We start from the raw sequence: 15,239 nt of genomic DNA on the forward strand, positions 1-15,239 counted from the left end.
TATGGGTCTTAAGGTTTTGTCCTTTTTGGGAATGAGGAAGTATAGAGAATATACTCCTGTGCCCTGATGTTGTAGTGGAACAGGTTCTATTGCGTTTTTCTGAAGCAAAGACTGTATTTCCTGTTTGAGGAGCGTGAGGTGGTGAGACGTCATGGGACAGTGTCTGGGTGGTATGTTTGGGGGCGGGTTTATGAGTTCGAGGCAGTAGCCATATTGGATAATTTGTCTTACCCACCTGTCTGTAGTGATGGTATTCCAGACAGGTAGGAACTGTTGAAGCCTGCCCCCGACCGGAGTGGAATGGTCTGGGGGGAGTGGTGGCAAGTCACTGTTTGGTGGCTGTAGAGGAGCGGGTGTTGTTGTTGCCCCGTCCCCGGCCTTTATTATTGTTTCCCCGATACCCTCCTCTAAAATATCCTTTGTTAGGGGATGTTTGACCTGATGCTTTGAAGGTGGAAGAGTTGTCTGTTCCCACATTTTTGGAAGCTCCTCTATAAAAGGAGCGACGAAAGGAGCCTCTGGGTTGAGTAGACTGCAATGCTCCCATAGATTTTGCAGTTTCATTATCTTTCTTCATTTTTTCTAGGGCAGTGTCTACTGCAGGGCCGAATAGTTGCTCCTGATTAAAGGGTTGAGCAAGAATGGAGGTTTGAACTTCCGGCTTGAAGCCGGAGATGCGCAGCCATGCGTGGCGTCTAAGCAATACGCTTGTGTTGACTGCCCTAGAGGCGGTGTCCGCTGCGTCTAATGCACATTTAATGGAGGCATTGGATATTAGTTTGCCCTCTTGTATGAGGTCAGTGGCCTGTGTTTTGAAAGGTTCAGGCAGGTGTTGCAAGAGATCCTCCAGTTGATCATAATGGGCTCTATCATAACGAGCCAATAGGGCTGGTGTATTTGCGATACGCCAGTGGATAGCCGCTTGAGCGGCAACCCTTTTGCCGGAAGCCTCCAGGAGTTTAGGCTCCTTGTCTGGGGGCGGCGTGTCTCCGGTTGTTTGGGAGTTGGCCCTTTTTCTGGCATTGGAGACGACTAGTGAGTCTAGGGGGAGTTGCGCCTTGATGTACGCAGGATCTTGTGGCGCTGGTCTGTATTTTTTTTCTATTCTGGGGTTGAGAACCCTGGCCCTGACAGGGTCTTTAAAAACCTCAGTGGCATGCTTTATCACTCCCTTAATCATGGGTAGAATGTGGACTGTTTTCTGGGACTGCTCAAAAGTGTCGAGTAGAAAGTCCTCCTCAGGAGTGTCGGTGTGCATGGTGACACCATGAAACGATGCTGCACTGTTAATAAGCTGACCGAACCCTAAATGGTCATCAGGAGGTGAGGGTTTTGAGGGGTATGGAGCGGGGTCAGGCACATCAGGTATAGGGTAAGTCCAGTCATCTACTGGTGCTGTGTCCGGGAGTGTAAAGGGATCAGTAGGATCAGTGGGATAAGTAAAGAAATCTGGGTCTCCCCCTCCCCCAAAATCATCATCCTGTGGAGGTGGTGTATGAGAAGGAGATGGTAGAGGTGCAGGCGGTGGGGGTTGGGGGGATGGAATAGGAGGTAATGTAGGAGGAAGGACGTATGGGTGAAGTGGCACAGTCCTTCTTCTTTGGAGGTGCTGGAGGAGGTGGTGAGTCCAGCTTCCTTTTCTTGTAGGGCACCGCTGTGACATGTCCAGTTTTCAGATTTATGTAAATCCGTTTTTGCTTAGGATCAGGTCGAAAGAGTTCCTCAGTGTCCGAAGGCGGCTGTGGCGCCGACTTTTTTGGGTCTTTATGGACGTGTTTTGGCACCGAAGATGTTTTGGGTGCCGAAGAACTTTTCGGTTCCGGTGGATTTTTCGGTGCCGACGAGCCTTTCGGTGCCGACGAGCCTTTCGGTGTCGGTGGAGACCTCGGCGCCGAAGAACGTTTCGGTGCCGGTGGAGATGTCGGGACCGAGTGACGTTTCGGGCCCGATGGAGATTTCGGTCCCGAAGCCTGCTTTGGTGCCGAAGGTATTATAGGCACAATGACATGAGGTTTGCTCGAGCCCGAGCCACCTGCAGGCTTACTTTTTTTCGGAGCCGGGCCCGAGGGCGGGGCTTCAGAAGATGTTTTTGGATCGCGACTGGGCCCAGTTGGCAGAGTCTTGACCAATGTCTTTTTGGGTGGTGTTGGGGTAGGGGGGCTGGTACTCACAGGCTGCCCCGGATCTGAATCGTCGGCCTCGGACACGATTTGGAGATCTTCGGAGTCATCGTCAGGGACGTCCTGTGCAAAGATGTCTTCTGGTTCCGGAACCGGCTTGGCCATGATATGGCGTCGAGCTCTTCGGTCCCGGATGGTTTTCTTCGAACGGAATGCGGCGCAGGCTGGACAGCTGGATTCGTTGTGGTCTGGTGAAAGGCACAAATTACAGACCTCGTGGTGATCGCAATGAGGGAACTTTGCTCCACATTGGGGGCATTTTTTAAAAGGTGTCCTTTCCATCAGCCGCGTCCGGAGTCGGTCCGATATGGTTTTCGACGTCGAGTTTTGAAGTTATGAGAGTTGTAGGGATTGCTATAAGTTTTCTGCTGGAGCGGAAAAAAGTTCATCCGAACCCAATGGCGGAAAAAAACAATCTGAGGATGGAGTGGATGCCCATGCGCACTGTTGTCCAGGGGAGGAGTCACCAATCTCGTGACCAAAGACTTCTTCCGAAGACAACAACAACCTGCAATCATCCGAGCCCAACACCAGATGGCGATCTTATCCTTAGTGTGTGATCTGCAGCTCATATGCCTCGAACAGGTAGTATAGGCTGTCTGCTCCACCAGGATCTGGGACTCATTGCTCTCCATCAGAACCAATTCTGCCACAGTTCAGGAAGAAACTGAAAACTCACATTTTCAAGGCCCATTAGCTCAGGCAGACTTATTACCCCGTCTACTAACTGTAGCTCCCACCCCTCGCCTCCCCTCTGCCTCCCCCTCTATGTATATCTAAGGGGCTTGCCCCATTCAGTGAGCCATTGCTAGCCTGCTAGGTTTGCGCTTTAGAAAGAACAAAACATATATCATCCTCATCATATACCACCTCTTACAATCAACAGCCAACACAATGTCACAGAACCAATGCCCAGCGTGGCCTCTCAGAGCCAACACAAGCTCTCAGAGCCACCAGGCAACCCAGTCTCATAGGATGAGCACCGCCTCTGAGATCCTGTACCTCCTCTTACACATCACAAACAAAGCAATGTCTCTCACAATAAGAGAGACCCTGAGAGCAAGAGTACATGGCTGACTGCTAGACCAGAACCCAGCACCACAGATGAACCTGCCTGTCACAGCAACCACTGTGTGTGACAGATAGCACCTAGCACCATCTATAAGAGTTAATACCACAAATCAGAGAAAACACACAAGGCCTAATCTGTGTGAACAAGGCCTGTAAGAAATAACACACAATGTCACCCTTCGGACAATCACTCAACACTACCTGTTGGCCAATTCAAACTTGAAGCTACGACAGCGAATCATGGGTAAGAACAAGGTCTGTAAGAGATAACACACAATACAGCCTGGCAAATAAAACAGGACATCTGCCAGAGACAACACTCAAAACTGACTCTCCAAGACAAAACACTGTTTGACCAACTATGCAGTGCCACCTGTCAGGGCCAATAACCCCCACTGCCTTTAAGAGCCAACAGGCAACATCCTTTGTACAAGCTAAGAAGCAACAGTTCTGTCAGAGCCAACAATCAACACTGCACCTCAGGGCCAAATCCAATCTCAGACCCAGCACGAGGTGCCACCTGTAAACACATCAGAGCTGACACCTTTGAGAGCCAGAAGAAACAACACTTGCAAGCACCAGGACATAAAAACGCTGCCAGAGGCAACACTCAGCAATAGCCCTCAGACCTAAAAAAAAAAGCTCAGACCTAACAAGCAGTGCCACCTGCCAACAGCCATCACTGGCCTTAAAAGCCAAGAGACAACAACCCTTAGGAGAGCTGAGAAGCAACAACGCTATCAAAGCCAACGATCAGCACTGTTCTTCAGGGTCAAATCAAATATCAAACTGTCTCTCAGAGATACCTGTCAGGAATGAAACCTCAGAGTACATGTCAGAGCCAACACCTACCTCCACCGTCAGCAGACAACAATCTCTGTAGGCACCAGGAAGAATCAATTCTGTCGAGCCAATGCTCTGCACTGCCACTTAGAGCAAAACAATCTAACAATGGAGCTGATGCCCATGAGCAATACCACTATTAGGTGGTGCTGGAGCAGAGTTTTCTGTTAGAAAATTCTGGGGCTTTTGAAGCTCTGGCATGTCTATGCGTTTATTAATTTATTAATAATTAACAACTAATTATTTGTCTTGTGCAAGTGTGTTTCACTAATCAACTTGTTTGTTTTAACACAAGAGAAGGTTACACGAGGGTTAGCATATGTTTGCTGTATTTGTATTTACAATAACGTGCAAGTTTTCATGTTTAAACGTTGCTGTGTGCTATTTATTTTTAGCACAAAACGCTGTCTGAATTAATGCTTTTTATGTCGCAAAGCTAGATAAATGCATACACATAAGGGTATTAGTGGGGTTAACACTGTTTAATCATTATGATGTAGTAATCTTTATTTTGTCTCTTTAATTAAAGATGGTCTATTGTGGCCTATGGAGGCCTTTATGAAATGACTGAGAATATTTTTGAAGCCTGGCTGAGCTGTGGCGCAGGCAATCTGTGATGTGGCAAGAGAGACCCCTGCTGGAAATTGGTTGAAGACAACTGACCGTAGTCCTTGAATGAAAAACTTTCCATGAGGACAGCAGCAGTTTTGGGTATTCTCCAAGAAAAGTGAAAGTGTCCTTGACGTCCTTGGAAGACAAAGGAGCCTTAGAGGAAAACTCTGAACTATAGCTCGGCTGCCGAGGGAAGCGGAATGAGTTTGATACTTTAATAGTTTCTGTTTCTTGGTTCCTGTTCCGTGGTTACGTCTTGTGACTTTTCCTGAGCGGAGATTTTCAGATGTTGCAAAGTTACATCTCTTCCTTCTCGTTCTGCTCAGTGATACAGTTTTACTTGCCAATTTTTATGTGAGTTTCCATTGTATTTTTCCTTATAAAAACTGTTAGCTTAGGGAGGGTTGGTGCCACCCCTTGCCCCACTCTTTGCCACTTGCCATTTTACCTTCGCTGCGTGAACTTGCGTTGCTGAGGACTGATGCTGAGGACTGTCCTGGGAGACTTTGCCAAGAGACTGGTCCTGACCCGTTCTGACACTTAGTTAGAATAGGTAACTATGAGAAATGATTTATTCTGATTTACTTTGACTAATTTTAGATAAAGCAATATAACTTTTAAACATGGTGTTGAATATTTCTCTCTTTGTCAATTATTGAGTATATTTTTGATCATTGTTTATAGATTGTTTATATTATGTTAGACAACCACTATAATCAGGTCCTATCGCCTAGATATAGATGCAGGGTGGTTTAGGGGTTTTTCTTCCCACAGGTTTTTTGCTGGTAGAGTATTTGAGCGTATGTTAGTGAAATGGGCCCTAGCGTATGATGAATGTATGTGCGTGTAACTGTGAGATTACTCTATCCGTGGTAGTGGGCATATTTTTAATACCCTGATCTGGATCAGTTTCTCTGGTAGCAGAGGATGGTTACAGATGGTTGTCTTGATCAGATAAGATAAGATTGCTTGTACATTGGCTTATTGATTATTGATTTATTTGGGTAATGTTGGTATATGTACTAATACTATATGTTGGAGTCGTCTTGTTGAGTTATATGTAGTGCTTCTGGAATTTGGAAGCTGGAAGCAGTTCCGTAGTAGAGCAGAGGAAGGTGTATATGCTGCTCTCGGGAAAGACGGGATTGTAAGGAATTACGTGTGACAATTGAAGTTGCGCGTTCACATTGTCTGGGTTCGGAATCAGTGACATTGTATGTTACTATTAGAAAACATTTCTGGTATATAAGGAGTGTGTATCGTAGTGAAGGTTATCTGTGAAACTCTGGTCTTAAGTCCCAGGGATCCGTAAGGATTGCCGTTAAAACTTATTGCGGGAGGAGTAATAGGTATTCTCTGAGCTTGTTTGAGGAACTGGGCAGAGGTAAGCTGCTTAGTTGTTGTAAGTTATAATTCTGTATAGAGACAGATTGTGCGCTGTTCTCAGGAAGCAGGATTCTGTGTGTATGTACTATATTTTTCTTGTATGAATGTGCGTGAATGCATATACATTTATTGATTGTAAGACTCTTTTGGATACGTCCTAGAGGAAACAGTTATGAGATGTATGTAAGTTTGTTGACTCTTGAGAAATAGACTCTCTTTTACTATTCTGTGGTTAGCGAAGCAGACAATGGAGATGTTTTTATGTTGTAACTAATAGATTTTGTAAAATTTTGACACACGAAGTCTACTGAGAGTTTTGTAAAGGAGGGGTAGACGAGTGACAGAGACAGGAGACAGAGACTGCAGCAGCTGCTGATGTCATAGAGACCGCGCTCTGATTGGATAGTGGATCAGAATAGTGCTTGCGCTAGGATTGGAGTGTTGGTGTGAGCCGCGCAAGGATTGGTAGAACTGTTTAGTGACGCAGACACTCCAGGATTGGTGCGTTAACTCGTATTGTATTTATAATACGGAAAGAGTAAAGAGTTTGATAAGCGCTTACTAAGATGTATTACCAAGAAGAGGAAAAGGAAAAAACCCTCTTTGGAAAATTTAAGAAGTGGTTTAGCAAGGATAAAGAGGTTAAGACAAGAGAGGGTGAGTTGCTATCTTCAGTGAAAATACCTGCATCCTTCAGCCATGAAGAAAAGGTTCCTGAGTCAGATATGAGAAGATATGGAGAATATGAGGATGAGGTCCTGAATGACATGATTTACAAGAGACCACCTCCATATAGATCAGAACCAGATGAGAGTACACCAGTTGTTTCTCCGATAAGAGATACAGTCTGTATCATTGAAAAAGAAAAAGTGACACCTGAATCAAGAGGTAGTAGTTCTTTCAGGGAGAAAGAGAATCGAGGTAGTGAAGAAAATGCCAGACAATTAGCCAAGACGACAACAGAACTGACTGAGAAAATTAGAGAATTAACGAAGAATCTAGAAGCTGTTACGGTACCTGTAACTATAGGTCCGGTTATTCCTATGTTTGACAGACAGAGAGCAGGTGAAAATGGACTGGTAGTTCCATATATTGCAAATGATTTGACAAATTCAGCTGGTCCTTCAGGAGATTCAGATAAAAGAACAGGGAGAAATGACCTGAGACAAACAAGACATGACACAGGTAGTGAATTAATGGATGTTAGTGAACCTAGTTGTTCAGGAATGCCAATTTTAGAACCGCAGAAAAAAGTGGTTCCAGTGAGAAAAACTGCAGAAATAACAGTTGACGATTTAAATGACTGGATGAAGGTTCTTCAGAAAAAGGATAAAGATTCACAAGTTATTGATGTGGTTAAATTACGTATAGAATTAGAAGAGCTTGTGACAGGAACAGTTCCAACAGAAATCCTGAAAAGTCATCATGATGGTGAATTAATGTTTATGTGCAAGAGTATCACCTGGAGAGCAGGAAATACACATGACAGGCTGAGAGCAATAGCAAATGAGCAAGGAGTTGACATTGATAGAATAAAGGCTTTACAGAAAACGTACAGGATGGATTTCACAGAGAAGGACATAGAGAGTTTGAATGCTACTGGTAGAACAAGACAGATTAAGAAAATGATAGCACTATTGCGAAGATGGGGTGATGTAGAAAAGTGGAAGGATAGGTGGTATAAGAAAAGAAAGGAATCTGAAGATAGAACAACTTACTTAGCATTTCCAGTGAGAGAAAAAGAGAAACTGAATGTGAATCCAGCGACACTTTTGCCGGATATTGAAAATGTGGGTGTGAAAATGGAAGATGATCATGATTGTTTGGATGTGCTTGAGTATTGTACAAAACCGAGACCAGACATAAGGGATATTCCCTTATCTGAGAATGACCATGTGTTGTTTGTGGATGGATCATGCCTGAGAAATGATAATGGTGTGCTATGTGCAGCATATGCAGTGTGCAAAGTTTCAGAGGTTGTGGAAGCATCACCATTGAAAGGAGTGAAATCTGTGCAAGTTGCTGAAATAGTGGCATTGACAAAAGCTTGTGAGATTGGGAAAGATTTGAGAACAACAATATTGACTGATAGTCAGTATGGATTTGGAGTGGTGCATGACTTTGGCCAACTGGGGCTACAAAGAGGTTTCTTGACATCGGGTAGAACTCCAATAAAGAATGCTGAACTGATTGGAAAATTGCTTGAGGCGATACAGCTGCCTAAGGAGTTAGCGGTTGTAAAGTGTACAGCACATGTTACAGGGGAGGATTTTATCGCTGTTGGTAACAGGTATGCCAACGATGTGGCGCAATATTGCGCTAAAATGAATCTATCAATTAACAGGGAAAGAGAGAAGGAAGAAATGTCTTTTCTTTCTGTGATGTTTACTAATGTCCTAGAAACGTGGGATGAGGTGAAGCAGTTACAAAATGAGGCAGGAGAAGAAGAGAAACAAGATTGGGTTAAGGCAGGATGTGCTCCAAGAGAATCAGACCATGTTTGGGTCTACAGGGATGGCAGACCAGTGATGCCAAACTCAATTTTGTCGTCAATGGCAAGGATGTATCATGGCCAGGGACATCTGGGGAGGGACGCGATGGTAAGGTCCTTTAAACAAACCTGGTACAATGCAAAGTTTAGGACAATTGCGGAGAGCATCTGTCAAAGGTGTTTAATTTGTCAGCAATTTAACACTGGGAAAAAGACAGTGGTGAATCTAGGGACAATAGGCAGAGAAGGAGGTCCTTTTACAAGAATGCAAATTGATTTCATTGAAATGCCCCAAGTGAACAGACTGAGGTATGTTTTAGTGGTAGTCTGTTTATTTTCAAGGTGGGTGGAGGCTTACCCGACTAGAAGAAATGATGGATTAACTGTGGCAAAATTACTGTTGAGGGAGTTGATTCCTAGGTTTGGGTTTCCAGTTACAGTTGAGTCTGACAGAGGTAGACACTTCCAGAATGAACTGATTGGTTTGATTTGTGAAGCATTAAAAATACAGCAGAAGCTACATTGTGCATACCGACCAGAGGCTTCTGGTGTGGTTGAGCAGATTAATGGCACAATCAAGAATAGAATCGGAAAAATGTGTTTAGCCACTGGCATGAAATGGCCAGACGTTTTGCCTCTAGTCTTAATGACCATGAGATCTACTCCAGATAGAACTACAGGTTTGAGCCCGCATGAAATCATTATGGGACGTGCAATGCGCCATGCATTCGTGCCTGTGAATAAATTGGTGACAATAACTGATGACATGATTTTGGATTACTGTAAAGGCCTGGCTGACGCAGTTCATTCTGTGTTTCACCAAGTTGGAGAAAAAGCTACCACACTTGAGAAGAAGCAAGCCCATGATCTAAGTCCAGGAGACTGGGTGAGGATTAAGGTGCACAGAAGAAGAAATTGCTTGATTCCAAGGTGGGGAAGGCCGAGACAAGTTATTCTGACTACAACGACTGCAGTAAAGTGTGCTGGAGTGAAGCACTGGGTACATGCAAGTCATACTCTGAGAATTCCAAGCCCGAGAGAGGGAACTGGTAAAGAGTATTATGAAGAGTCAGATTCCAGTGATGGTGAAGATCCTGAAGATACGGAATCAGTGAGAAGAGAAGCAGAGAGAGCTTCAAAGGATTCACTGCAAGTATCAGAGGGAAGATCAAATTCTGTTAAAGAGCCTGAAGTTTCAAATAGCAGTGGAGGAAAAAGAAAAGAAAAGAGAAATAACACAGAGACTACTCCTGAATCAGAAGAGGAGGAGATCGAAGAACCACTTGAGATTATTCTTGAGGAAACAGGGTCAGAAAAAGATAGAGAGGGACAGATTGCGGAAGACCCCCGAGGAGGCGTAGGGAACATTGATGAGGAGCTAGGTGAAGGGACAAGTAGACAGCAAGAAGATTGCGTGTCGGAGATCCGAGGAGGGACAGAAGTAGGGAAGTCTCAAATAGTGGTGAAAGAATCTGTGGAAGAAAAGAAAACTGCTAAGAAACGAAAGCAAGAGGCAATTGAAACAGAATTGGATGATGAAAATGAACAAACAGAGGGTCGAGTTCTAAGAAAGAGAACTTCGATTGGAGAAAGGAGTGTTAAAGAAGTAAAGCCGAAAAGGGTTGTGAAAGGAGATCGTTGGCCTAACAACCAAGTTAAAAGGGTGAAATACAGAATAATAAGAGCAAATTCATCAAAAGCTGAACAAGTGAATGAAGTATCAAGTCAAACTTCGAGAGCTGAGGAAGAAGAATAAAAGAAAACAAAAGAACCAGTAGAAATAAAAAGAGTTAAAAGACCCAACCAAAAGTACAGATCACCGGAATGGTCTTATGTGACACTGTCTGAAGAAGGAAAAGAAGAAACAGTGACTCAAGATAATCCGGAAGTGGTCTTGAGAGAAGTGGTTGAGGAAGATACTGGTGAAATCCTGAAAGTACTCTTGACTGACATTGGAGAAGAGTCAGATACTGAGGATTTGAATGTTGGAGATCTGATACAATTTGATGTGAAAAATGATGAGTATCCAAACTGAGTAAAAGAAGGTCACTTGGACTGAGCGAACAGAAAGATTGTTGGAGAAACTGAAGAGTTTGGAACAAACGTTGGAGATTTGAAAAATCCTAATTTCAGTAGTGGAGTAGTAGAAGTTAAAGCAGAAGGGCTAACATAGAGAATAATCAAAATAGATGTGCCTTCTTTAAAAGGTGGTGCAAGATGTGCTGCTGTTGTACTGGAATATTAATGCTTCTATGGGGTGTTTTAGTTTTATTAGTTACTTTTAAGGTTGAATTTGGGATGGACACAGAAAACATGACTAATATAGAGAAGAATTCACAAAAAGTAGTTCCAATTAGAAGTAGTAGTTACATACACAAGGATAGGTCAATTAATAATTTTTCTAGTAATGTTTTTTCTAAACTGTTATATGAATATGTGAAGACAATGGAAGTGAGGGATTGCTATGTCTGCATGCAGTTACCTGCATCCGTTTCAGAGGGTGTTACTTATCACCATTTACCAGCTACATATGGTATTTCTTGTAGTATTTTAAGTAGTGTTTTTTATTTGTTAGGGAAAGTAGATTATAAGATGTCTAACAGAGATAGTATTTTTGGGCACTTGCCAATGAACAAAGAGCTGAATCCAGCTAAAGAAGCTAACACTTTTGGTGAGATTTTTATTGAAGAAAAAGGACTAACATTAGATTATATTTTTAAGAATAATTTAACTTGCAGTTTGAAAGAAGAGGAGAAAGCTTTCCTGGATATGGTAGAGGAAAGGAGAGTGAACATGCATGAGAGAGCGGGAAAATATGAAGTGAGTGAGACAATTTGGGACATTGAGATGGGAAAAGAGTTGAAAAATGGGGCTAGTCCAACTTTAGCTCTAGATGCACCGCAGAAGGGTAAACTATGCATTACCAGAAGGAAATCACAATATGATACATATTTCGTGGGGACTAGTGAGTGCCATGATACATACTTCGTTGCGACAGGTTGGGGTTTCAGAGGTGGAGAAGATACAATTTTTTCCAGGAGTGTATTATGTGTGTGGGAACAAGGCTTATTACAAGTTGCCTGACCTTTGTCGTGTATAATTGTTGCTTTACTGATACTGAGATTAGTGTGTGTGTGTTGTAAAAACAGAAGAGGGAAAGAGAAATTGAAAAATGAAAAGAAAAACAAGAATTCGAAGAATTCGAAAAATTCGAAAAGAGAACCAGAAGAGATTGAATTAGAAGAATTGAGGGAGAGTGTTTATTTAGAGACAAAAAGGGATGATGAAAGAGTGACTGGTGCTTAATGTTGTGTAAGGGGAAAAGACATTTCTGATTTCTCCTAAAATGGGACTAAATTTTCACTAATTTTTTTTTTTAGGGTTTATTTGGTGATAAAATCACCAAAGGGGGGATTGCTGGAGCAGAGTTTTCTGTTAGAAAATTCTGGGGCTTTTGAAGCTCTGGCATGTCTATGCGTTTATTAATTTATTAATAATTAACAACTAATTATTTGTCTTGTGCAAGTGTGTTTCACTAATCAACTTGTTTGTTTTAACACAAGAGAAGGTTACACGAGGGTTAGCATATGTTTGCTGTATTTGTATTTACAATAACGTGCAAGTTTTCATGTTTAAACGTTGCTGTGTGCTATTTATTTTTAGCACAAAACGCTGTCTGAATTAATGCTTTTTATGTCGCAAAGCTAGATAAATGCATACACATAAGGGTATTAGTGGGGTTAACACTGTTTAATCATTATGATGTAGTAATCTTTATTTTGTCTCTTTAATTAAAGATGGTCTATTGTGGCCTATGGAGGCCTTTATGAAATGACTGAGAATATTTTTGAAGCCTGGCTGAGCTGTGGCGCAGGCAATCTGTGATGTGGCAAGAGAGACCCCTGCTGGAAATTGGTTGAAGACAACTGACCGTAGTCCTTGAATGAAAAACTTTCCATGAGGACAGCAGCAGTTTTGGGTATTCTCCAAGAAAAGTGAAAGTGTCCTTGACGTCCTTGGAAGACAAAGGAGCCTTAGAGGAAAACTCTGAACTATAGCTCGGCTGCCGAGGGAAGCGGAATGAGTTTGATACTTTAATAGTTTCTGTTTCTTGGTTCCTGTTCCGTGGTTACGTCTTGTGACTTTTCCTGAGCGGAGATTTTCAGATGTTGCAAAGTTACATCTCTTCCTTCTCGTTCTGCTCAGTGATACAGTTTTACTTGCCAATTTTTATGTGAGTTTCCATTGTATTTTTCATTATAAAAACTGTTAGCTTAGGGAGGGTTGGTGCCACCCCTTGCCCCACTCTTTGCCACTTGCCATTTTACCTTCGCTGCGTGAACTTGCGTTGCTGAGGACTGATGCTGAGGACTGTCCTGGGAGACTTTGCCAAGAGACTGGTCCTGACCCGTTCTGACACTTAGTTAGAATAGGTAACTATGAGAAATGATTTATTCTGATTTACTTTGACTAATTTTAGATAAAGCAATATAACTTTTAAACATGGTGTTGAATATTTCTTTCTTTGTCAATTATTGAGTATATTTTTGATCATTGTTTATAGATTGTTTATATTATGTTAGACAACCACTATAATCAGGTCCTATCGCCTAGATATAGATGCAGGGTGGTTTAGGGGTTTTTCTTCCCACAGGTTTTTTGCTGGTAGAGTATTTGAGCGTATGTTAGTGAAATGGGCCCTAGCGTATGATGAATGTATGTGCGTGTAACTGTGAGATTACTCTATCCGTGGTAGTGGGCATATTTTTAATACCCTGATCTGGATCAGTGGAATCACTAGATCCCGTAACTCGAAAAGACTTCCTTCAAAGAGAAACAAGTTGCACACGTCCGAGTCCAACAGTAGATGGTGGAAGTATGCACAGCATGTGTATCTACAGCTAACATGCCACAAAAAAACATTTCTGACCTACAAGCAGTGGCAGCTGTTAGAGCCAAAAACCACCCCTGCCTTTGAGACTCAACGGGCAACAAACCTTCTAACAGTCAATAAGCAACAATTCTGTCAGAGCCAACAGGCAAAACAGCTACTCAGGACCAACGCTTCACACCAGCCTTCAGAGGCAACACACTGCATCAGCTGCCAGTGCCACAATGGCAAAATACCTGTCAGAACAAACACACATAATTTCTTGGTGCCTAGACTCTAAATACCAAGACCGCCTTTCAGTACCAACAACACTTCTCAGAAGCAAGACCACTTCCCTGAACCATCCAAACCAACGCCAAACAGTCAATACTTGTCGTAACCAGTGGATATACTACAGAGTCAAAACACAACATCCAACTCACGATATGTAACAAAAAACACCGCTTGTAAGAGCTAACACTGCTACCGGCAATAGACAACGCCACCTGTGAGAACCAACAACTCCTGTAAGAAGCAAGGCCACCACCTGAATCCATCTAAGCCGACACTCAACAGTCAATACATGTCGTAACCAGTGGACATACTATCAGAGTCAAAACACAACATCAATCTCATGATAACTAATGACAAACACAGCTTGGAAGAACTAACACTGCTACTGGTCAATAAGCAACGCCACCTGTGAGAACCAACAATTCCTGTAAGAAGCAAGATCACCTCCCTGAATACATCCACGCCAACACTCACCAGTCAATACTTTTTGTAAATAGTGGACATACTACCGGAGTCAAAACACAACCTCCATCTCATGATAACTAATAACAAACACCGCTGGTAAGAACTAACACTGCTACCGGTCAATAGGCAAAGCCACCTTTGAGAACCAATAACACCTATCAGAAGTATGACCACCGCCCTGAATCCATCTAAGAAAACACCCAACAGTCAATACTTGTTGCAACCAGTGGACAAATTAAGGAGTCAAAACACAAAATCCAACTCACAATATGTAACAAAAAACACTTTTTGTAAGAACTAACACTGCTACGGGTCAGTAGACCGCGCCACCTGTGAGAACCAACAACTCCTGTAAAAAGCAAGACCACCTCCCTGAATCCATCCTAGCCAACACCCAACAGTCAATACTTGTCGTAACCAGTGGACCTACTACCGGATTCAAAACACAGCTTCCAACCCACGATATCTAACAAAAAACAGTGCGTGTAAGAACTAACTCTGCTACCGGTCAATAGACAACGCCACCTGTGAGAACCAATAACTCCTGTAAGAAGCAAGACCACCTCCCTGAATCCATCTAAGCCAACACCAAACAGTCAATACTTGTAGTAACAAGTGGACATACTACCAGAATCAAAACACAACATACATCTGATTATAACTGATAACAAACACCGCTTGTAAGAACTAACACTGCTACCGCTCAATAGGCAACGCCACCTGTGAGAACCAACAACTCATGCGAAGAGTCAAGTTTCAACAACAGGGGTTAGTGTTGGAGCAATCACTCACTCTATCAGCACTCTAAGACAGCACAGCAACTGTCAGTGCACTCCGTGGGTTGGACAGTCTCTTACCATCAGAACGGGATTTCTTCCAGCTGATGAGTCCGGCGAGGAGGAAGATGATGCCGAGGCCCAGGACCACCACCGAGATACTGATCTTCACCGTCCGCAACAGTGTCAGGCCGGGAGCTGCAAGACAGCAAGAGAGAGAGAGAGAGAGAGAGAGAGAGAGAGACTGTGTC

At 43.0% G+C, this 15,239-nt stretch overlaps 1 protein-coding gene across 1 annotated transcript in view; it reads right to left on the reverse strand.

Moving 5' to 3' along the window:
• Positions 1-15,239, reverse strand: part of LOC146869813 (class II histocompatibility antigen, M beta 1 chain-like) — a 146,549-nt gene that overhangs the window by 7,141 nt on the left and 124,169 nt on the right. Inside the window, exon 4 of the mRNA XM_085618700.1 lies at positions 15,070-15,186. Coding sequence (XP_085474826.1) covers positions 15,070-15,186 — 117 coding nt within the window. The remainder of the gene's footprint in view (positions 1-15,069; positions 15,187-15,239) is intronic.

Source organism: Triturus cristatus, chromosome 1_1 (assembly GCF_964204655.1).
Source record: "Triturus cristatus chromosome 1_1, aTriCri1.1, whole genome shotgun sequence".
Taxonomy (NCBI): Eukaryota; Metazoa; Chordata; class Amphibia; order Caudata; family Salamandridae; genus Triturus; species Triturus cristatus.